At 53.7% G+C, this 24179-nt stretch overlaps 1 protein-coding gene across 3 annotated transcripts in view; it reads left to right on the top strand.

The window, feature by feature from the left end:
- Positions 1–315: 315 nt before the first annotated feature.
- Positions 316–24179, top strand: part of PAXIP1 (PAX interacting protein 1) — a 40779-nt gene continuing 16915 nt past the window's right edge. Inside the window, exons 1-6 of one of the 3 annotated variants that reach the window (XM_061415290.1) lie at positions 316–500; positions 2859–2993; positions 7968–8011; positions 9631–9694; positions 16114–16227; positions 18928–19566. In XM_061415290.1, the coding sequence (XP_061271274.1) occupies positions 420–500; positions 2859–2993; positions 7968–8011; positions 9631–9694; positions 16114–16227; positions 18928–19566 (1077 nt within the window). In that variant the 5' untranslated portion in view covers positions 316–419. The other 2 variants (XM_061415291.1, XM_061415289.1) reach the window with 2 other exon arrangements.

Below are 24179 nucleotides of genomic sequence, written 5' to 3'. Positions count from 1 at the left end.
GGGAGGGCCCGCCGCGCTGCCGTCCTCCCCGGGGCCGGCCCACTGCAGCCCGCCGGGGGGGGCGCGTCTCCCTGCGACCCCCGAGCTCCCCCAGGGGCGGCGGCCGCCCCGCGTCCTACGCTCCGCGGCGGGCGTCCCGCTGCGCTGAGCAACCCCCGACCCCGGGGCCGCGGCGGAGGGCTCCGGGCGGCGCCGGCCGAGCGGCCCCCGGCCCTCGGCTCCCCCTCGACGGCCGGCGGGATGGTGCGGCCCACGGGACGCGCGCGGCTCCCGCGCTCCAGCGGCGCCGAGGGCGGGGGCGCCGAGGGTCCGACTTGTAGTGCGGGAGCCGGAGCCGCGCGCCGGCCGCGCCGTTGGGGAGCGGGCCCCGCGGGGCCGGGCGGGAGCCGCCTCTGCGGAGCCTCGGGGCCGCCGCGACCATGTCGGGCCAGGTGCCCCGCGTTCCCGAGGAGATGTTCAAGGAGGTCAAGTACTACGCGGTGGGCGACCTCGACCCGCAGGTACCCCGCCTCCACCCCGCCGCGTCCCCTCGCCCCCCCGCGCGCGTCCGGGTCCCGGGGAGCCCGCGAGTCCGGCTGTGCGGAGAGCAAGGCTGGAGGGGACGGAGCGGGCACCGGGGTCTGCAGCCCCCGCGGGAGGGCACCCGGGGCTGGGGGGGACCCCAGGAGGGGACGTGGGGCGCGTCTGCGGGGTCCCGCGGCGGGCGCTGGGTGGGAGGCGCGTGCCCAGACTTGGAGGAAAGTGGGCACGTGGAGGGGGTCTTCGCGGAGAGCCCAGCGCCGGGTATCCCCGTTCCTTCTCCGTGGGGCGACCCGCCTGCCTGCAGTCGCGCGGCGCCTCGCCGGCTTGCCCCCACCCCACCCCCTCTCTCCGCTCCTTCGTGGGCGGAGTCCGGACTGGGACACCCTCCCGCGGCAGCCCGGGCTGACGGGTGGGTCCGGGGTGGGACCTTCGACAGGGTGAAGCCAGTAGGGGCGCGGGTCCCGGGGTGCTCAGAGGACAGTTAGCCGCCTCCGGGTGGCAGCACCCCCCCCCCGGCCCCCAGCTCGCAGGTCTGCAGCTCGGCCCTCTCTTGTCCTCTCCTAAAGTATTGCATCTGTTTGAATGTCAGAATTTTATGCTTCCACTGTAGGAATGAACTGTAGTTGGGTCTCTAGGTGTTCTCTTCCCTAAAGTTGTGTCTGTACAGTTACATCGCCTGGGTGTCGCCTTGGCTGAGTGCTGAGCGTGGAGAACTGAGGCCTGGGCCTCCCGAATAGAGACGGGGACTTAATAGATAAATAGATAAACTGGAGGCAGAAGATCTGCGGCAGGCTGATGGGTCTTGGCCTTCTTAGAGGCTTGTGAGTTGGTGTCCTAGTAACTAAATGCTCGGCAGCCCCCAAGGTGGATCCTTTCTCTCCTCTAACTCTGAAGTAGAGGCTTTGACTTGGATAAACAGGTGGTGAACTCAGAGAGGTGAAAGTAAGTGCCCGTAGCAGGGTGGAGGCTTCTCCCTTCCAGCCTGGGTGCTCTTTCCTCACTGCCTGCTGTCCCTCTCCCCTCTGCTGCCTATCCTCTGGTTCATTTTAAGACTTTGAACAGAACTGAAGCAAATATTACTTAAAACCTGGAGGAAGCTGAACTGGAGCCGTGCTTACTCAACTGTGAATCAAGTCTAAGGGCTTAAAAATGTCCTGCAGCCACTGAGGTCTGAAACTGTTTTCTGAAAGATGGTTGATTCTCTGAATCTTAAACTGTGGACTCCAGGAGCTCACTTGTGTCAGATGAACTTCTAGCTCACGACCACACAGGGCGCTCTCACCACCCGCAGCTTGCGGTGTGCTGCTCAGACCTGGCCAGGGGCCTCCACCTGCCCTCCAGCCTCTGTGCCTACCCGGCCTCCGTTTCCGCCCCCGTGTGCTCTGGGATCTTGTTGGCTCAGAGCTTTGCCCCCATCTCTGTCTACACAGATGGCTTTACTCGGGTGGGACCCTGGTGCCCTCCTCGATGCGCTGCGTGTCCTCCTAAATCGTACAGTGGCACCAGAGGAAGCCGTGCCCTAAACTAAAACTTTCTTTCCCCCGTGAGCTCGTAGTGGTGCTTGGGAGCTGTGCTGTGGTGTCGCAGTTTCTTGCACACGCCCCCTCAGTCACCAAGTCTTGCTAATTCCCTTGCATCATCTTCCCGTCCAGTTCGGTAACCTGCCTCTTTCACCTGAGTTATCACAGGTGCTTCTTAACGCCTGTCCTGCCTTCACTCCCGCAGTGTAGACCTGTCCTTCCACTGGCGGCGGTCTTCCTGTTGTGTCTGATCGTGGTCTTCCCTGCTGACCGCCTGCCCCTCGGCCTCTCTTTCAGGAGACACTCTGTATTTTATCTTGGGGTAAAATACAAAGGCCCGGCATCTGTGCCACACCATCGAGGGTCTGGTCTGTGTCCTGCCCAGCGTGTCGCATGCCGCCCTCTCCGCACACTGACTGTGTTTCTGCGTGGCCGACGCCTTTAAGTTCCTCGAGATGTGGCTCCTGTAGCGCCTCTTGCGGAATTTCTCCATTTATCAGAACTGCCTGTCCCCGTGCCTTTCTGTTGAGATGCTGTGTGTCCAGTGCTCGCCCTTCACCTTGTTTGTCAGTCCTTCTGTCTTCAAGAGGGACACTGTCCAGTACGTCGGTCGCAGGAGCTCTGTGCCTCCCTGTCAGTGAGTCAAGATTTGATGCGTTTTGTCGTCCCCGTAGGTTTCCTTGCAAATGACTCGGTGGCAGGTATTAATCCTCTGTGGAGAACGTGGTGGATGTTTATTAGAATTTTCACGGTTCATGATCACTGGTATGCATTGAAATGCGGCGTGTTCCATTGTAACTTGTGTGCTTTTTGTAGGTTATTCAGCTTCTGAAAGCCGGGAAAGCGAAGGAAGTGTCGTACAACGCGCTCGCTTCTCACATCATCTCGGAAGATGGGGACAATCCGGAGGTGGGAGAGGCCCGCGAGGTCTTTGACTTGCCTGTCGTCAAGGTGGGTGGTAAATCGGCCGCGTTTTACACCCTTGGTCGTGTGTCTTGAAAGTGGTGCGCTGAAGTTTCTGTGCGGCTCTTCTCAGGCTGTTGGCTCAGGCTCCAGTCTGGGTGGGGAGCGCTTGCAGCACTTTGATGCCTCCGAGACCAGCCGGCAGAAGGCCCGGTCCTCCTCGTTACAGCTTGTGCACCTGCTACCGTGAGCCCGTTTGCCATGGGCTGGAAGTTCTCCAAGTCAAGAAAGCATGTCGAAGGCGGTGGACGTGCTGTCTTGACGCAGATGACGCTGGTGAATTCTGCTCGGAAGCTGGATTGACTCCCCAAGACACACCTGGAGCAGGGCTCCCTCGCACCCACAGCGGCCAGGGGCCCTGGTGTCCAGGCAGGCAGGTCTGCTGTTCGCTGTTTTCCGACAAGGGTCACGGTGGCCGCTGGTCTCATGGTCCCCCAGTAGCATCTGGTTGTTCCCTGTAGCTCTCGCTTCCACTGCCCAGCTTGAGAGCTGTGGGCCATTCGCTCTAGAAAGCGGAGCGTGTGCCAGTGGCCAAAAGCTTGGAGCTTGTTGATCTGCGTCCTGTTGCTCTGTTGCTGCTGAGGGTCAAACCAACTGCTGTTAAATGCGGGTTTTTGAAATTTAGGTTTGTAATTTTGATCCTTCAGTTTCATATTAGGCATTTGTTTTGAAATGATTTTATTCCAGTTTTTTTCGTTTTTCTCTTTTTCACGCTATTGCATGTGTTATTTTAAAATCACTATGGAGGTTACTGTAGCTTAATACCGAGAGCCTGGCAGTTGGGGCCGAGTGCTGTGGCGGGCAGCCTGCAGGCCGGCTTGCGCTGCGGCCATCTGCCTCAGCAGCACGCAGGCCCTGAACGCTGCCTCGCAGGTGCAGAAGCCCGCCTTGGGAGAGCGGGCCTGCAGGCAGGTCTGTCTCACAGGAGGGTCCTTGCCCACCAGGTCCTCCCGCAGCTGCTGCGCGTCAGAACCACGCGCGGTTGCTTTGCGGTGTTGAAGCACAGCGGTTGTTCTGGCTGGCCTTGTCCTTCTGCCTGGCCAGTGGGCTCACTCCACCTGGTCCTTCGTGAAGACTGATGTCACAGGTGTCTTGCCCGCTTCCCCTGTGCCGCCTTGGAATAGTGGACCTGCCTCTGGCACCAGGCACCCTGGGGCCCTGCTCTGCTTCCATCCTTCCGTGGCTGTGCGGACCGAACCACATCTCCCCCATGGTAGCCTGCAGCCCGTTGTCAACGGTGGCTCCGGGTAGACTGTGTGGACTCTTCATGAGCCTTCAAAGGGCAGCCCCTTCGTAACAAATTTGGGGTGCCAGGGTCCTTGTCCCCAGCCCAGTTACAGCAGTGCTTCTCAAGTCTGACGACCCCATCAAGCCCCTTTTGTAGCAAATATTTTGTAGTACCCGCTTTATTACCCTGAAATGAAATTGTTATGTAAGATAATACGTATTATAAGTATACATATTACTATTTATATACAAGTGGCCCAAACGGGAGTGTAAACAAAAAAAGGGAGGCAGATGGCAGTAAGTCCGCATTTCAGTGTAGAGACCCTGGGGGGTGGGGGGGGGGGTGGATCCTGGGGGACCTGGTCCTCTGTCCCGCCTACCAGCACCAGCTCTGAGGGGAGTGCGGGCTGGTGACTGGGCGCTGCTGAAGTCCTGAGCCCATCAGCACATCCCTCCCAGAGGTCGCTTTCCTAGGAAGGGTGTCCACCACGCGGCTGCCCAGAAGTAGCCATCACGCAGTCGCAGCGCGGCCATCGTGTCCCAGTCGGCTGACCGTGGCCCTGCGTCTCATCCCCTCTGCTGCCGGGCACGCTGCTCACTCTCCCTCTCAGTGCGCCAGCCTGCCTTTACCTCGTGGTTCACTGCGCTATCCAGGGCTGCAGTGTGGGGACGGGGTGGAGGAGTCTTCCAGAGCAGTGCAGCAGTCTGCGTTCACTCCAGGACAGCGCGGTAGACTCAGTCCTCATCTGACCCGCTTGGTGTGCCGCCAGGCTGCTGGCTGCGCTCAGCTGAACGTGGGGCCTGGTGCCCAGGGCTCTAGAGCAGAGGCTCAGTAGTCGTGGCCCTGGGCTCTAAGAGTGGAGGCTCGGTGGTTGTGGCTCTGGGCTCTAGAGCGGAGGCTTGGTGGTCGTGGCTTTGGGCTCTAGAGCAGAGGCTCAGTAGTCATGGCCCTGGACTCTAGAGCGGGGGGTTCGGTGGTTGTGACTCTGGGCTCTATAGAGCGGAGGCTCGGTGGTCATGGCTCTGGGCTCTAGAGCAGAGGCTTAGTAGTCGTGGCTCTGGAGCGGAGGCTCAGTGGTCGTGGCTCTGGGCTCTGGAGCAGAGGCTCAGTGGTCGTGGCTCTGGGCTCTGGAGTGGAGGCTCGGTGGTCGTGGCTCTGGGCTCTGGAGCGGAGGCTTGGTGGTTGTGGCTCTGGGCTCTGGAGCGGAGGCTCAGTGGTCATGGCTCTGGGCTCAGTAGTCGTGGCTCCTGGGCTCTAGAGCGGAGGCTCGGTGGTCGTGGCTCTGGAGCGGAGGCTCAGTAGTCATGGTTCTGGGCTCTGGAGTGGAGGTTCAGTAGTCATGGCTCTGGGCTCAGTAGTCATGGCTCTGGGGTCTAGAGCAGAGGCTCAGTAGTGGTGGCTCTGGGCTCTGGAGCGGAGGTTCAGTAGTCGTAGCTCTGGGCTCTGGAGCAGAGGTTCAGTAGTCGTGGCTCTGGGCTCTAGAACACAGACTTAGTAGCCGTGGTTCTGGGTTCAGTAGTCGTGGCTCTGGGCTCAGTAGCCGTGGCTCCTAGGCTCGAGAGCGGAGGCTCAGTAGCCGTGGCTCTTGGGCTTTAGAGCGGAGGCTCAGTAGCCGTGGCTCCTGGACTCTAGAACGGAGGCTCAGTAGCTGTGGCTCTTGGGCTTTAAAGTGGAGGCTCGGTGGTCGTGGCTCTTGGCTCTGGAGCGGAGGCTTGGTAGGTGTGGCTCTTGGCTCTGGAGCAGAGGCTCAGTGGTATGGCTCTGGGCTCAGTAGTCGTGGCTCTCGGCTCTGGAGCGGAGGCTCAGTGGTCATGGCTTTGGGCTCAGTAGTCGTGGCTCTCGGCTCTGGAGCGGAGGCTCAGTGGTCATGGCTCTGGGCTCAGTAGTCGTGGCTCCTGGGCTCTAGAGCGGAGGCTCGGTGGTCGTGGCTCTGGAGCAGAGGTTCAGTAGTCATGGCTCTGGGCTCTAGAGCGGAGGCTCAGTAGTCGTGGCTCTGGGCTCAGCAGTCATGGCTCTGCTCAGTAGCCGTGGCTCCTGGGCTCTAGAGCGGAGCCTCAGTCATCGTGGTGCAGAGGCTTAGTTGCTTTGCAACATGTGGGATTGTCCTGGACCAGGGATCGAAACCATGTTTCCCGTGTTGGCAGGCAGATGCTTCACCACTGAGCCACCAGGGAAGCTTGGCACCAAGAGTTTTTAAACCTTTTGTTTTGTGGAAATGCTTTCCCCAGTGGCCTTGGAGGCCTCATTGAAAGCGTTAATTCTGCTGACTTGCAGTGGCTTTATTTTGTGTATTGTTGCTTGCTTTGGGGATAAACAGCTCCCTGTTACTGTGCTTTTCTAGCTCTCCACTTCTGCTTTGGTACCAGAGTGTTCTCCTCAGCTGCAGTGTCTTATCTAGACTTACCTGGATGAGGGGGTCGAGGTGAGTCTGTTTATGATGACTTTGAAGCAGCCAGCCCAGCAGTCTCTCAGTGCACCTGTTCTTTCCCCTCCTGCAGCCGCCAGGGGCAGCTTTCGGGGTGACTGCTGTGGGCAGAGTGGTAAGGTGCCTGTCCCCGGTGCCAGCTCCTCTGGCCTGCCCATCTGAGTCACGTGTCAGGGTGTTGACCTGGTCTTCTGCCGTATCCTCCTGCCGTGGACCCAGGGCGGCTGGGGAACTGGTCTCAGGAAAGCCACCTGGCGCTCCACACGTGGTGGCCACTGAGGGCTTTGGGGTCGCAGCTGAGATGCCAAATGGAGCGGGAGGCGGAGCCTGTTGGGGGTTCCTGGGGGGCCGGCTCCCTCCCCTGTCACTGGAGTCTCCCTAGGGCCAGAGTCACGGGCGACGTTACACACTCCTTCCTGCTTGGTGGCTCAGCCACAGAACCACAACTGGTTGTGGTGAAGTGGTGAAATCAGTGTGAAGTGACTCACTTCACAGATGTCACACATATGTAGACTTATGCTGAGGAATTGCTGATGTTGCCTGGCATAGAAGGAGAGGGCACTCGGATCTCTGAGGTTCTCTCAAGGTGTCTGTGGTATGTTAGACGTGAGTGTCACACAAGCAGCTGAGGTTTCTGGAGTCAGCCGGCTGCTGTGTGTTTTTCACAGTAATTCTGTGAAGCAGACCTACCAGGATAATGGTTAATGCGATTTTCAAAATTAAATGTCAAAGTAAGATGATTATTCAAAAATATAATTTACCCAAAAAGGTAGTAAGTAATGTGTTTTGCGGTTCACAGAAAGATCAGCAGACAGAAAGGCCTCATGTGATTTACAAACACTGTATCTCCTTGGCCTCCTGAAGAAAAACCCCAAAACTCCCACCTTTAGACCAGCCAGGACTCCGGACTCTAGAGGAGACTTGGAGGGGCCATGTGTGCCTGGCACGTGGGTAGGGTAAGCCTCCAGTTGTGAAGACAGCTTCCAGCTGGACGAGAGGCTTAGGCAGCAGCCCAGAGAGTCGGACACACCTGGAGCGACTGAGCAAGTGTGGAAACCTGGGATAGATGCTTCTGTATATATAAGCTTTTAAAGAGCCGGTAGCGTTTCATTCCACGGGTGGGCTTTTCCCCTTGGGGACTAATAGCTAATATTTGACCCTGATGCTTGAAAGCTGGGACTGTAGTCTGGATGCTGTACCACTGGTGATAACAAAGCCTTTCATCTCCAGGAGCAGCACTGGGCGCATGGTGGCGTTTTGAATGTGAACCGGAACTGTGTTTTGATTTGCACTTTGTTTTCTTTTTCAGCCTTCTTGGGTGATCTTGTCCGTTCAGTGTGGAGCTCTTCTCCCGTATCCTTTTTGGGGAAGGAGGGAGGGAAGGGGTGACTCTGGGTCCAAGACTCAAGCAAGCCTCACTTCCTGCGCTGACGTGTGAGTCGGGAGGTCGTGTGTGTCCTGCTCTGTCCCTTCCGTATCCAGGCGTCTGTTCTGATCCTTGTCGTTCCCCCTGGGGGCGGGGGGCCAGCTGTGTGGAGGCAGCTGTAGCCTGGGCCCGAGGCACAAGTTCTCGTTCCACAAATTGGCTTTAGGACCCAGGCAGTCTGGACCTCAGTTCTGTTGTCTTTGGAACAGATGGCTTCTGTGGTCTGGTTAGATGGACTATTTCTAAAATTCTCAGTCTCTATGAACCCAGTCACGAACTATTTGAAGAATAGATGGGCAAAGAGAACATCAGGACAGTTTTAGTTTTATATCATGCAGTGTTGTTATTTTTATTACGTTGGATGGAAATACATTAATCCATTTCTACGTTAATTCCACCCTTAATGTGAAGTGTCTGCTTGGGGCCTAGTTCTGCAGACAGGGCCACCAGGCCCGCGTTCCTGCCCTGGGGTTTGCCCTGCACTGCGAGTTTCCCTAGTGTGACTGGAACACACACACACACTGCCTCCCACACGCACACGCACAGCAGGCAGAGGGTCGCCAGGACTGCATTTCTGCGCCCAGGAAGCTGCCCCTGCGTTGCGTGCTGGCTCAGCACGCAGAAGTAACGCTGCAACTCATTTGAGGTCCAGACACTCCAGATTCCTTAAAAAGTCATGTTATCTTTGAACAGACTGCGAAGTTCAGGCCCTGGAGGTCATGTCTGCTGACAGAGGCCTGTGCCCGGGGCTGCATGCTGTGAGCGCTCAAAGAATATGTTGATGGAGGGTTTTGTTTTTTTTTTAATATTTATTTATTTATTTGGCTGTGCTGGGTCTTTGTTCCAGCACACAGGATCTTTAGTTGTGGCATGTGGGATCTAGTTCCCTGACCAGGGATCGAACCCGGGGCCCCTGCATTGAGAATGCGGAGTCTCAGCCACTGGACCACCAGGGAAGTCCCAGGTGATGGAGTTTTAAGAGCCAGAGCTTCAGAATTGGGACGGACCTTGGGAATTACATACATATTCTAATCCTTGTTTTAGTGAAGGGAAAGCTGAAGCTCAGAGTTGTCTTGCCCAAGTTCACAGAGTATGATGGTGCTAAAACTAGAACTTGGGTTCTTTTATGAAAGATTCTTCTAGGTAACAGGAGTAATCATGCTAAAATAAGCTCAAGACTTCCAGTGTTCTTTTGGGATAATGCCGGGCCACATGTGGCTGTGTGTGTGTGTGTGTGTGTGTGTGTATCTGTGTGTGTGTGTGTGTCTGTGTGTGTCTGTGTGTGTGTCTGTGTGTGTCTTTGTGTGTGTGTGTCTCTGTGTGTGTATATCTGTGTGTGTGTGTGTGTGTCTGTGTGTAGTTGGGTGCTTTTCCCGCCTGCCCTGTGCTCTTCTTTGGCCAGCTTAAGTCTGCCTCTTTGCTAAAGGGATTGAGTGGGAAGCAGAAGGTGGGTGGTGTCCGACGGGCGGGTCGGAGCTGTCTCTTAGTGGAGTAGAGATTGCACTGGTCTCATCATTTCATTGGACTCTTAATATGTGTGCAACAGAGTAAATGGTTTTTCTCCAGAGTCGTGTCAGATTTTTTTTGGAATCACAGCCTGCCTCTCTCAGGTAAGTGTGGCACAGTTCCTCTTGTGTTATTTACGTAACAGTTCTGAATTTTTATATGATTGGACATATGTTGTATTTGTAAACCAGTGTTGCTTAACTAAACTCCATATTCAGTATGAGCTTACAACAATTATTTAAGCATTCATACCCAATCTTAAGATTCAAAGCTTTAATGGGTGAAAATGGTCTTTCTAATCTAAAGAATTACAGAGATTTAAAACTTGAGTATGAAAACATGTTAAAAGTGAAATTAAAAGGTGACAAGGAGACTCCATTCAGAAATAAAAGCAGAGTTTTTTGTCGTAAGAGGCTCATGCAGACCAGTGAAATGTTTCTATGAAGAGGAATTTCAGTAAGTACAGCAGAACATTCGATGCACTTTGTGTGCCTGTTAACAGCACTGAGGTAAGACTGTCTGCATCGCAAACGTGCGGCAGTGTGTTCAGTGCTGGCCGAGCTGTGGCCAGGCTTCCCCACCCCCACAGGAGTGCACATCGGTGAGCAGTTTTCTAGAAAAGTCGGGCCATGTCAGAGCCGGAGGAGACTCTGTTGTTTTTCTTGCAGGTCTCATGTGTTTAGACGTTTATCCCAAATTGATAGAGATAACGGCAGATTGATGCATAAAGGCAGCATTATTTATGAGAGGGTAAAATTGGAAATAAGCAGATCATCCACGATTTGGAAATGTTTAAGAAACTATTCTGGTCCATTATTAATACATAATAATCTAGCTATCTAGCCAGTTTTGAATTTTGTTTTATAAACGTATGCAGACATATGGGTAATTTTTTAAATGGGGGACAAAGCAGGATATAACATAGTTATGTGCAGTATTACATCAACGAAATAAAATATGTAAGAAATATCCGGGAAAAAAGAAACATCTGAAGGGGGACCAAGACATTGGCATTGATGGATTTTGGAGCGGTGCGTGTTCAGTGTCGTTCCGTCCCGGTCTGTCCTCTCAGTCCCTAGCCGGAAACCCTCAGTCTGTAAACAGCTTTTATGAAAAGTCAGGCTGGTGGTGTTCGAGCTTCCTCGGGGTCAGGCGTAGCCACTGGGCAGGAGGAGGCTTGGTTAGCCCGATCTGTTTCTGTAGCGTGAGGACCTCATTCCGTCTGAGGCTCTTATCATGACACTTCGGGTCTCCCCATCTCTGAGGAGACCTTCGAGAACAGGGTGTCCAGGATGTTAGGTGAGACTAAAAGGACTTTGATTAGAATCCTGCCTTCTTACAGCTTTGTGACAGAAGGCTGGAACCGGGTAACATCAGTTTAATACCCTGGATTATCAGACAGACTCAGCTTTTTGTACAGGTGGTGTCCCCACGACCCCTTCTCTGCCCAGACAGTATGTCGAGTGATTTTGTGTTTTTTGTAAATTCTGGAAGTTCTTTAAAATTATAAAATCCTCTCTTTTTTGTTTTTGCTATTTCGATTTAATAGAGATCCTTGAAAAGTTGGCTTTTTTCCTTAAGAATAGAAATTTTGTTGGTATTTGTGTTTTTCACATCTTTGTAATAAATGTAAATTTATATGATGATGATTTTTAAAATTGGCTAAAATGGAAACCTTTTTATAATGGGTACTGTGGTTGCATGCAATTTTTATTGTTTTCTTTATACTTCTCTGTATATTCCAAATTTATAATAAGCATCAGGAAAGTTTTTAAAATGAAAACATTTTATTACTATTACTCCTCATGCGTAAACAATATACTGTGGCTAAAATGTAAAATTTGCATTTAATTATATTTGTACTGATTGGATCTCTGGATTCATGATTCAGAGCCCACTGTCCAGACAAGAGAGGAAGAAGCTGAGGCAGGGAGTCCTGTGGCTGTTTTCAAGGGTCAAGGTCATAGTGACATGGTCTTTAGCAGACCTGACTTGGAAAAATAAATAAGATTATTCATTGATTAGAATATGAGCACTGCGAATATGAGGCGATTACAGGGTTTTAAATCAAGGATCTGAGTTTGACACCGGAGAGCCTTCTAGTCTTGGAGAAATAGAGATGCAGTTACGTTTGACAAAGGTTTTGGCATATGCAGCGGGTTATACATAGTCAGTACACTTGGTGTGTGAGGGTCGGTGCGCGTGGCTGGGCCGTAGGGGTCACCTGTGAGCTTAGAGAAGGCGGGGCTGTGTGGATGGCAGGGTCCAGACGGCCCTGGTGGACGTGGAGAGGTCTGCGAGGCCTGCGAGGCCACGGCACAGCGGGTGGAGCGGGTGGAGTGGGTGGAGCGGGTGGAGCTGGAGGGGAGAGGAGAGGGGAGGTGGGGGCTCCGAGCACTGTGAGGGCGCCGGCCTCAGAGGCCTCAGCGGGGCTGCCTGCTGGGGTGGAGAGGAGACGGGCGGAAACCTGGGTGCGGGAGGGAGCTCCACGAGGTGCCGGCTTCCCTCCTTAGTGCCTTACGTATTTAGTCTTGAGTGCAGATGTTTACATAAGGACGTTTGGAAAATACAGGGAGAGAGCAAACAAGTTAAAAATCACTTGCATTCCTGTAGGTGAAACTGATCTGAGAGCCCTGAGCAGGAACAGTGGGCGGGGTAGGCATGGGGTGAGACGGGCGCTGGAACCCAGGTCAGCACCGTGTCCCTGAAGACAGCGTAGACCTGAGGAGTGGGTGGACGGAGTTGGAGGGTCTGCGTAAGGAAAGGCGGGGGCGCAGAGGAAGAGGAGCCGACCGACGCTCACAGTGGGCCTCCGGTGGGTGTTCCACAGAAGGGCACGGCCGCGTGATTTCCTTTCCCAAGTTAGGAGCATAGCTGGGCCTGGGCTTCAGAGGGGAAGAGATGAAGTCAGCCTGAAACCCAGTACTGTCCAAGCGCAGGGACCTGGGACGTGCGTGGAGGCTGAGAAGTGCATCCTTGCAGAGGAGGGTGGAGGGAGGCTCAGGCTCAGGAAGACACCCTTGAGTGGGGAGACAGGAGGCTTCAGAGTGAGCAGAGATGCTAGCGGGGGCGGGCGGGGCAGCTCTAGGAGCCAGGGGGTCAGGCCCCACGAGGTTTCATCACTGGGGCCAGTGAGGGCACGCGGAGTGTCAGCTTGAGTCCCTCTGCCCGGCTCAGTGCTGCGGGCAGGGGGCTGGCTGTGGCTGCATGCGGGCTTGGCCTGCGTGCACCTCCAGCTCTGGGTTGAGAAAGCTACAGGTGAGGTCAGCGTGGGGGAGAGCGGGGACCCTGGGAAGAACTTGAGAGGCAGCTGGGGTTGACGGGCGGGTGTCAGGGAGGTGGCCCAGCCGGCCCGGGGGCTTTCCAGGTGTGCACTTCACCGCGGGGGGTGGCTGGGGCCCTGGTGGACAAAACAGCGGATTTAGCGAGATGGCTGACAAGGGTTTTATCAATCTGCCCTGAAGCAGATTGATCAGGTGTGCTGTTCAGACCCCAGACCCTTCGTGCGACCTTCACTGTGATGGAAGTGGTTTTTGTGGGTCCATCGCTCACTGCACTTTCTCTCACCGTCCGTCATTCGTGGCGAAGGCAGCTCTGCTTCATCAGAGTCGATGGCTCAGCCAAGAGTGAGGAAAGCTCAAAGCACGCTGGGGACACTAACTCTGGCTGCTGACACTCGCTCGCTCAGTTGTGAGATGGATACCAAGTGTCTGTCCAGCATGCAGCTGCAGGACCCGCCCACCACGCCTGTGTGGGTGCTTTGTGAGGCGGGAGACAGGTTCCCCTCAGGTGGGGACACAGGGTGTGGGTGGCACCGGGGTAGGGGCAGCGTGGGTAACCTGCCCGAGCAGCCTCTGCAGCACGGGCACGTGCAGGCGGGCAGGCGGGGCTGCACCACGGGCACATGCACACGCAGGCGGGCAGGCGGGCTCCGCCGCCGCGGAGGGACTGTTGTTGGCGGTTCTCAGTGACCTTCTGTCTTTTCCCGTCAGGGTGTTGAGATGCTGGAGCTCTTGTTGGAGGCTTCCAGAGCGCTCCAGGGCGAGGTAGGGAAGGGCGCTTGTGCCGGCAGAAGTTGGGAAGCACAGACATCACCCGCCTTCTCCCGAGCCGGTGTTGACGCAGGCTGCGGCCGCGGTTGTCGTGTGCTGGGTAGGTGGTGGGCAGGTCCCTGTGTGTGAGAGCCTGCCAGGGCCTGACTGCACTCTGGGAGGCCCTTTCCATCTGTATCTCAATCAACAAAGAATTTCTTGACTGCCTACCCTGTGCCTCGCACTGTACTAGGCCCCAGCCGAGGTTCTGAGGTCAGGACAGGCCTCGCACCCGAGGCGCTCCTCCCTGGTCGGCGAGCTGAGAGCAAGAGGGACGAAGAGGGGCTCATGGAGCTGCACCCCAGGAGTGTCTCGGCTGGAGGCCTGGAGAGGGGGCCGTCCTGGTGCAGAGGGAGGCCCTTCCCCGCGGGGGCGCAGCGAGAAGCACCCTCTACTCAGGGCGGAGGGGCTCAGTGCCCCTTGGGGGCAGCTTGCTGCGGGAGTGCAGGGGCCAGGGGCGCTGAGCTGAGAGGGTAGTGGCCCAGGGTCAGGGCCAGCTGCCTGGGCGGGGGCGCAGCGAGGGGGCAGCCGCGCACAGGTCGGGGTGGAGGTGGGGTGCCCGAGACACTCTGGAAGCGCTCAGATCTGAGCCCGATAGGTCGAGGAGACGTCCAGGCTCTTTTAGCTGAGCTGATAGATTACTTTAGGAAGATTGCTGTTTTAAAAAAGAAGAGCATTTTTTTCCCCAGTTATAAATGCTTTTGAAAATTTGGAAAATACAGAAAAGTATAAAAATGAAAATTAAAATGTCCCCATGACCCCGTCACCACTAGGTAGCTATTGTTAGCAGTTTCGTGTGGAAAGAGCATTCTCCATCACACTGGTAGAGATTCATTGGACGAGCTGGTGCAGATATGTTCACGTCACTTAATGCGAACGCAGGTTGATGAAGACTCTGATTCCAGGAAGTTTTCCAAGTTGATACAAGTTAGAGTTTGGGGGCTTGGTCCATGCAGGGCCTCGCCTCCCCCATGCAGCGTTCTTTCAACAGCAGCTTGCTGTGCTCTGTTGAAACCCAGCCAGGGTCCAGGCCGTAGGCTGGAGGACTAGTCAGTGAACTAAAAATAATAAAGCCACATCTAGATTGGGGTTTTTATTTCATTTGTAATAAAGATTATATAACGATTTATTAGAGTTGTATGTTTTATCATGTAATTAAATCTCACCACCAAATGCTGCAGGATATGTTTTTGTGGAAGTCACTATTAAAAATAACACCTTCTGATCAAGTTTCCTGAAATGTGTCACTGACTAAAGACATACAAAATAATGATTTTAAGGTGACTTTGTAAAATTAATGTGTTCTTGTTAGTATTCACAGAGTAGTATGGAATGCAAAATAATTTCTAGAAATATTTGTAAAATAGAGAGTAGATACAGGATGTTAGATTTTCGGCAATCTGAATAATGACAGTTAAAAAGAAAAAATTTTGTTAAACTTAAAAAAAATTAGCTTGAGACAAAGTTCAGAATTCTTAACTATAATTCACAATTTATAGTAAGTTACCTAAAATTGACTTCAGTGATTATCTTAGAATTAACACCTTTGTTTTCCTTAAATGTTTCTTTTGACTTTCAGATGATAAAGTTTTATTTTTTAGAAATTGTTTTTAGTAGGACCTGCCCTTAGCGAAGCAGTCTAGAGCAGTGGGAAGCACAGTTTGGAGTCAGACCTGGGCTTAGGCAGACCTAGGTTTTACAGTGATCAGCACTGACTTCTGTGAGTTCGTGCGTCCTCTGCTAGGTCGCAGGGACGAGGAGCCCTTGGCACAGTTCCTGGCACATAGTAGGCAGGCAATAAATGGAGCTGTTGGTTCTGGAGTGAAAGCCTCTGTCACAGCATAAGCCATCGCATCTGCGTCTCAGCTTCATCACTTGCGTGCGCAAGCATAGGAATTACGCCTTTTATGCTTGCCTCATTTTCTGTGTGCTTGGTAATTATGTTTTCCCCTGAGCTTATACGCCACTGTATTTTTGTCTTTTATTTTTAATTCATTTCATAATAAGCATTTATTTGTTATCCATTAATTCTTAAGGAATCCTTTGAATATGATCTTTATACTACTGTATTGAAACATGTTAAAAAATGACTGAGTTGGAAGATGGAGTATGGGGTACTAGTTCTGTTTCCCTGTCATCTCGGTATGTAATGAAGTAATCCTCCACTCAGCCCCTAGAGTGTAGACGTAAGTATTTTTTAGTTTATTTGGTGACAAGGCAAAAAAGGTGATGTTTATAAAACTTAAGATAGAAGTAAAAGTTTACTGTAACAAGCACATAGCTGAAAGCTCATCTGTTTTTCCCACTAATATGCTTGGGTTAATGACATTTAAGAAGGAAAAAAATAGATGAGCACAGTGGTTATGATGTCACATAAAGTGGGCAGGCAAGTCGGTGAGTGTGATGGAAGCGTGATTTCTGGTTCCCGCCAGGTGTCGCCTGAGGACCGAAGCGCCCTGTGGGCGATGCTCACCTTCCACGGGGGCGGCTGCCAGCTGAACCTCAACAGGAAGTGCACACACCTGGTTGTTCCCGAGCCAAAGGGGGTAAGCGACCCATGTACGTTCTCCTTTTAAATGTCTTCTAAGCATTTCCAGTCATCGCATGTCTTCTTTGAACTTCTTTTAAATTAACTGGATTCTGTTTGCAAAAGTTGATAATGTGAGTTTATGTCACTTGTAAAACAGCTTTATTCCACAATGGATGGGAGATGACGAATTTTACTTTGAACCGGATGTGACTTTTAAATACAAAGAAATTTGGGTTTATTTCATGGTGAAGATTGGACAGATTTTTTAATCTTTAGGTTTCCTTTCACATCGACTAAAACTTCAATTTTGTGAAAATGTGTGTTAGTGCTCTTTACAATTTTTACAAAGGGTCGTACTGAGTATAATTATAAACATGCATTTGGAGCAGTTCTCAGTGTACTATCCTTCTTAATAACCTGGAATATTTAAGCGGTGTTTATCTGCTCGAGCCCAGGGCTCTTCTCTAAGCATGGGTGGGGCCGTGGGGATTGAGGTTCCCGAGTGGGGTGCAGGTCAGCAGCGCAGCCCCACAGGACGTGTTAGGGCTGCAGGCTGGCCTCCCGCCCACCCCAGACCGAGCGAAACAGGACCTGCTGGGGTGAGGAACCCGGGGCTTCTGCTGCACCCCCACATGAAGCGCGAGAACGGCTCTCATGTGGAGGCCGAGCTTTTTTCCTCCCATGGACAGTTATTTAGAACTAAGTATAGTGTATTCATAGTAGGAAGGTCTTTTGACAAATTAATGTTCCCATGTCCGTCGTTACCTCCGTATTTTTTATTGCCCTCAGTCTGAATCAACACCACGTGTGTCTCCCCCGAGTGCACTGACTCACTGAGTGGGAGGTGGGCGTGCGGGTCTGGGGTGAAGGGGGTGTGGAAGCTGAGAGACCCACCTGCCAGGAGGGGCCCTTTCCCTGGACCCCGGGAAGCAGGGCAGCCTGTGGATGTGTACCGTTCAGAGTGCTCATTCTCTGACGAGAAAGTGAGCTGTGAGCTGGTGAGTGTGCTTTAACTTAGTAAGGCACATAATCCAAGGAGAAGCTCTGAAAATTTGGGGCGAATCTTAAAGTCTACTTAAGTAAAAAGTTGTATCTTACATGACAATTTAAGAGATAAGTAGTATGCTTTGATTAAAGAGTAGAGGGTTTTTTTTTTCATCCACTGGTTTATAGCTGAAAATAAGTCCTTTGATTTTAGGTAGCTAGTTTAAGGGGAATGAAATGTTTATAAGTTTTAAAACTATGAGAGAATACTTGTAAAAGGTCACATTACAGTTGGAGGCAGTATATGAATCGAGTGGATTTGTCAGACCAGCTGAAAGTGAAAGTCGCTCAGTTGTGTCCATGGTATCCTCCAGGCCAGAATACTGGACTGGGTAGCCTTTCCCTTCTCCAGGGTATCTTCTCAACCCAGGGACCAAACCCAGGTCTCCTGCATTGCAGGTGGATTCTTTACCAGCTGAGCCACAAGGGAAGCCGAAGCATACTGGAGTGGGTAGCCTATGCATTCTGCAGGGGATCTTCCCGACCCAGGAATCGAACCGGGGTCTCCTGCATTGCAGGTGGATTCTTTACCAACTGAGCTAGCTGACTATATACACAAAACTAAATGGCACTTTTAATTTTTTTCATTTTTGATCAATTTATGTAGAAAATACATAAATGGCATGATGAAACTTTTCTGTATTCTTGAATTTTTAAAATGTATTAAATTGAGATGAATGGAGGAATTTAATAACAGCCAAAACACAGGGTATGTTGCTCAGTGTTTGGCGGAGGGAGCCGGTTTCCGGGTGTACATGCTACACTCCACTGAAGGCGGAAGGCGGAGCTGGGGAGGGTCCTCGGGTCCTCCAGCCCTCCCCTGGCCCTGGCGTGCAGCCGGAAGTGGGTGTAGTTTATGGCCCCAAATATGTGTTTTCTGGAGAATGGCTGTTAGCCAAGGCTTTAGCACAGGAGGGTCGGAATCTGTCGGTTCACCGAGCCACGTTTACGAACGGGTTCACTTAAAGCTGCTTTATCACATTGCTCTCGCGTAGCGTTTCCTTCGTCTCTCTTCCCTCGGGCGTGCCTTCCGGTTTGCCCTGCCCCTAGGAGCGTCCACCTGCCAGGCGCCCCCGCTCGCTGCCCACAGACCCCGCCGGGCCTCCCTGCCCGCGGCCCACGCGGCTTGGCGCTGGCTTCCGTCATAGTCCCGTCGCCTGTTTGACTTCTGTGCAGAGCTCAGTCGGAAGCCTCGTGGGGTCAGAATCATTGCGGCTTTGTGTTTATAGTGGAACGAGCTTGGTGCACGCCGCTGCCTGGTGGAGCGGTGTCCTCACGCCCTGTGACTGCCTGTGGTCCTGGGGGCTCCGTCCACTGCAGCACGGCTCCAAGCGGCTCTTGGACAGCACGCTGGACAGCAGACACGCCTTTCACTCCTGAGCGTCTCACGGGAGTCCTGGCGCTGCGTGTTGTCAGAAGTTGCGTTTGTACACAAGAATTGAAGCACAGTCTTTTCAGACTGCTGTTGGCACATGCCACGGCGTCCTGTGACCCCTGATACGTGGTTCTTCTTGTCTGCTGTCTGAAGGGGTCTGAGTGGTTCCTGTGGGTGAAGTGGCCACAACGGGAGTTGACTCTTGTCTTCCTAGAGTTCTTGCTTTGCGTCCGTGATGCTAGGAGATCTGATAAACCCCGCAGCTTGTTTGTGTGTGTGTCTGTGCTTCACCCACAGGAGAAATACGAGTGTGCTTTGAGGAGAGCCAGTATTAAGATCGTGACCCCCGACTGGGTCCTGGATTGCATCTCGGAGAAGACCAGGAAGGACGAAGCCCTTTATCACCCCCGCCTCATCGTCTACGAGGAGGAGGAGGAGGAAGAGGAAGAGGAGGAAGGGGCGGGCAATGAGGAGCCTGACTCCCCGAACGAGGGCAGCACGGACGGGAAGTCCAGCCCGGCCAGCTCTCAGGAGGGCTCCCCCTCCGGAGAGCCGCCGTTCTCACCCAAGTCGAGCGCTGAGAAATCCAAAGGGGAGCTGATGTTCGACGATTCCTCAGACTCCTCGCCGGAGAAGCAAGAGAGGAACTTAAACTGGACCCCGGCAGAGGTCCCCCAGCTGGCGGCAGCGAAGCGCCGGCTGCCCCCCGGTAAGGAGCCCGGGCTGATTAACCTGTGCGCCAACGTGCCGCCTGTCCCCGGGGGCATCCTGCCGCCCGAGGTCCGCGGAAGCTTGCTGGCTCCGGGACAGAGCCTGCAGGGCCCCGAGAGGCCCGAGGTGATGGCTGCCTGGAGTCCGGCCATGCGGACGCTGAGGAACATCACGAACAACGCCGACATCCAGCAGATGTCCAGCCGCCCCTCCAACGTGGCGCACGTAAGTCAGTCTTCTAGAGACAGAAATGTAAATGTCCGATTTCAGTCTTCTTAGAATATCCGATAATTTTCTGCTTCTTCAGAACAGTTAACATACAAGCAGTGTTTCTTTGCCCGAGGGCGTGTTCTGCAGTCTTTGTGTCTGCACACGCGTGTGTTCAGTGTCGCGGGCTCCCGAGAGAACAGTGACAGGCCCTGACCCCCCTGAGCGGCACACGCCTGCGGCTAGGCTGCCCCGATGGTGGCGCCAGAGGGAAGCCTGAGGCTGCCCGCTGTGCCTTGGTGTTTAGCACGAGCTGTGGGTCGATAGAGGGCAGGCATGGTTCGCGCAGTGATCGAAGAAGCCTCAGTTTTACTTTACAGTTTTGTGATGGGAGCCTGCTATACAGAATGGACCTTAAACGCTTCAGTAGCTGTTTTTCCATTCAGGACAAAAAGAAGGCAGTTGAGGTGTGTGTGTGTCCCTATGTGTGTGTAGGGGGGTCCCTGTGTGTGTGTGTCCCTGTGTGTGTGGGGGCCCTCTGTGTGTGTGTGTGGGGGGGGTCCCTGTGTATGAGGGTCCCTGTGTGTGTGTGGGGGCCCTCTGTGTGTGTGTGGAGGGGGCCCTCTGTGTGTGTGTGTGGGGGGTCCCTGTGTGTGTGTGTGGCGGGGGGGTCCCTGGAGAAAAGGTGGTGAGTGAGGACGAGGAGCCCAGCCCCTCTCAGGTGCAGAAGACAGGCAGGGCGCAGACAGGTCTGAGCAGAAGGGCTCCCCACGATGTGGGTGTCTGGACGGTGGTGCCAGGTCTTGTACCAGCCGCCAGCGGAGGAGGCTCCTTAGGTCAGGCACTTAACCCCAGGCAGCCCTGGCAAAGCTGAAAGCGAGTTTTGGGTGGGGGGCAACCCTCAGACCCCGAGCAGACTGACTCGGCCGTGTCCTGAGGACTGGAGGGGCCTGGCAGGCGGGGCCTTGGTGTCTGTGGTGGGGAGGCCGCGGGGGGATAGTTTGAGAGTTCTGTTGGTTAAAAGTCTGTAAGAAGTGTCCCTCCCTGCCTCCTTGTCTTGGGGTATGCAGTGAGAAGTGGATAGTACCTGGTCCTTGAGACGCTGGAGGGGCGGCCCCCGGCCAGGCTTAGGGGTAGTGTGGGGGGGACACGGGGTCAGGGACTTGAGGGGCAAGTGTCCTGACATGGATGCGAGGTTCCGGACACGTGCTGGAGCTGGTTAGGAGCCAGGGTGAGGGGGCACCCTACCCTGGGGTGTTGGCAGAGTGCGCGCGGTGGGGTCTGGCCCCCGGTGAGGGCTGGGCGCTGGGGCTGGCACCCACAGCCCACAGGGGAAGCTGGAGGGGCAGAGCTGGCGCGTTCGGATAGGCGATTTGGGGAGAGTGGCGGCCTCGGAGGGGAAGGCGGAGGGCAAGGTCGCGCACCGCAGCTGGTGGGCCACGGTCTGCTGAGGCGTCTGGTGTGCTCCAGAGGACCTGCACATTGTGTGCTGGCCCCGGTTGTGAGTGGCGAGTGGCGGGAGGAGCGAGGAGGCGGTCAGAGAACGGCAGGTGGTGCCGCCGAGACCCAGGGAGAAGCTGGAGCCTGGGAAAGAGCAGGCACCCCTGTGGGCCCCGTGTCAGCACCCAGCCGTGCAGGGGCCGCGGGGAGGGTGGGGTGCGGATGCGGGGCCAGAGGCAGAGAAGGGGAGGAAGTCAGAAATCGGGGTGGGGGAGGCTGGGGAAGCCTCCGGGGGACCTGCCCTGCGGGCCGGCAGACGCCTCCCTGGGCTGTTCCTTGGGGCTGCCTGAGAGGTGGTGGGGGGGATGCCAGCCTCCTTCTCCTCAGCCGTGGAGACAGGACAGGTGTGCCTGGTGCCCCCTCGCCAGCAGCGCAGAGGGCCCTGCTCGTCGGTGATGGCGTTGCCAGTGTCTTTCAAGGGCAGTGGAGCTTGACTTAAATCCCAAGTTCCCTGTACCTTGGAATCTGTATCCTTGGACCTGGAGATGTGCAGTTCGTGGCGGGGCACACGTCTGCCTTCCCGCCAGTCGTCCTGCAGGTGCGACCTCCAAGGAAGACAGTCTCGCTCCGCCCGCCGTGTGGGTGGGGTAGGGATCCGTCCTCACCAGGGCAGGGTTGTAATACTGACCGGAAACTTTGGAGGAGACCTTCGCGGAGCTCTTTAGCAGTGTCGGAACATTGGGACATTTCACTGCTAGGTGTGGAGAAAAGGAATCTTTGAAAGTTAGAAGATTTAGTTTAAAATTAGATCAGGAGGTTGGGGAAAGACAGCAGCCATCAGAGTCCTGCTGAAATTGGACGTTTCTGGCGGTTAGGAGCTGTGCGTGTGTATGTCAAATGTGGCGTTCAGCGTCAGGAACTTAAATAAGGACTGTGACAGCACAGAGCGACGTCCAGACTTGGCGTGCCCTGAAAACTGTAGTTTGCAGTGTGGCACGCCACATGCTCGCTCAGGTGGACTCAGGCGGGTTTCCAGCCAGACGCAGATTGGAAAGCTGGACACAGCATCTGGTGGCCGGGGAGGGCGCTCCCGGGCGTCTCGGTGGCTGGCGGGCAGGTGCGGGCCCAGTGGGTGGCGCCCACCTCAGGCCGGCTGGGCCCTCACCTGCCTCTCCGCCTGCCCCAGGCGCGCCGGCCCCTTCAGATGCCACCCTCGGGAGCCCTGTTGCTCACGGCAGACAGGCAGGCTGTTGGGTTCGCGGGGGCTGCTGCTGCTGAGGGGAAGCAGTGCATGCACACAGGTTACATTCTAACGGTGGTGGTGGTGTAGTCAGTAAGTCGTGTCCGACTCTCGCGACCCCATGAACAGAAGAGCCTGGCAGGCTGCAGTCCATGGGATTCTCCAGGCAAGAATACCATAGTGGGTAGCCTATATGCCTTCTCCAGGGGATCTTCCTGACCCAGGAACCGAACCAGGGTCTCCTGCGTTACTAACTGAGCTAGCTACAAGGGACGCCCATTCTAATGGTCCCCAAGGCTGTAAAGTGGTAATAACCTCCCTGAAGCCCCCCCTGCCCCCCAGGTACGGGACCAGCGTGTGTCCTCTGTGTGGGCTCCTGGTCCCCTCCCACTCCCGCCTGCTTCTCTGCAGGGTCAGCGTCCCAAGTGCTGTTCTCTGCTCGGCTGGGTCTGTGGTGGGCTTCATTTCTGCCCCACTTGACTGGGTATTTTTTAATACTTGCGTAGAGAAAAGAGTTATCCTGTTACTTAAAAATGTATTTAAATCTGCTTTTTCTGCTCAACTGCGAAGTTTTCAGAGTGCCCGGAGATTCTCCTCTTACCTGTAGGGTGATTCTTAAGACAGATGTACTCAAACTCTTGAGTTTAACTTATTTCAGTTTTAATTTGTTTCATCACTGAATCCAAGGCCTGTTACTCTTACAAATTATATAATGTTTATGTTTTGGAGTCTGTTTAAGTGAAAGATGTATGTTAAAAACATATTTGAGATTTTTTTTATAACTTTGGTTTATGTTTAAGTTGAATTTCCAGAGTTTTATTTAAATGACAGGGATACAAAAATGGGGATTGGTTGTATTGGTTGACTTTTCAGTTCAGTTCAGTCGCTCAGTCGTGTCCGACTCTTTGCGACCCCACGGTCTACAGCACGCCAGGCTTCCCTGTCCATCACCCACTCCCGAAGCTAGCTCAAACTCATGTCCACTGAGTTAGTAATGGTATCTAACCATCTTATCCTCTGTTGTCCCCTTCTCCTTTTGCCCTCAATCTTTCCCAGCATCAGGGTGTTTCCCAATGAGTCACTTCTTCAGTCAGATGGCCAAAGTACTGGAGCTTCAGCATCAGTCCTTCCAATGAATATTCAGTACCGATTTCCTTTAGGATGGACTGGTTGGATCGCCTTGCAGTCCAAGAGTCTTCTCCAACACCACAGTTCAAAAGCAACAGTTTTTTGGCCCTCACCTTTCTTTATAGTCCAACTTTCACAAACATACATGACTACTGGAAAAACCATAGCTTTAACTATACGGGCCTTTGTCAGTAAAGTAGTTTCTCTGCTTTTTAATACACTGTCTAGGCTTTTTGTAGCTTTTCTTCCAAGGAGCAAGCGTCTTTTAATTTCATGGCTCCAGTCACCATCTGCAATGATTTTGGAGCCCAAAAAAGTAGTCTGTCAATGTTTCCACTCTTTCCCCATCTATTTGCCATGAAGTGAAGGGACTGGATGCCATGATCTTTGTTTTCTGAATGTTGAGCTTTAAGCCAACTTTTTCACTCTCTTTCACTTTCATCAAGAGGCTTTTTAGTTCCTCTTCACTTTCTGCCTTAAGGGTGGTGTCATCTGCATATCTGAGGTTATTGATATTTCTCCCGGCAGTCTTGATTCCAGCTTGTGCTTCTTCCAGCCCAGCGTTTCTCATGATGTACTCTGCATATTAGTTAAATAAGCAGGGTGACAATATACAGCCTTGACGTACTCCTTTTCCTATTTGAAACCAGTCTGTTCTTCCATGTCCAGTTCTAACTGTTGCTTCCTGACCTGCATGTAGGTTTCTCAGGAGGCAGGTCAGGTGGTCTGGTATTCCCATCTCTTTAAGAATTTTCCAATTTGTTGTGATCACACAGTCAGAGGTTTTGGCCTAGTCTACAAAGCAGAAGTAGATGTTTTTCTG

The sequence above is a fragment of the Bos javanicus genome, chromosome 4 (genome assembly GCF_032452875.1).
Source record: "Bos javanicus breed banteng chromosome 4, ARS-OSU_banteng_1.0, whole genome shotgun sequence".
In the NCBI taxonomy this organism is placed as follows: Eukaryota; Metazoa; Chordata; class Mammalia; order Artiodactyla; family Bovidae; genus Bos; species Bos javanicus.
Note: the sequence above shows the minus strand (reverse complement) of the source record. Positions and strands in the feature narration are given on the sequence as shown.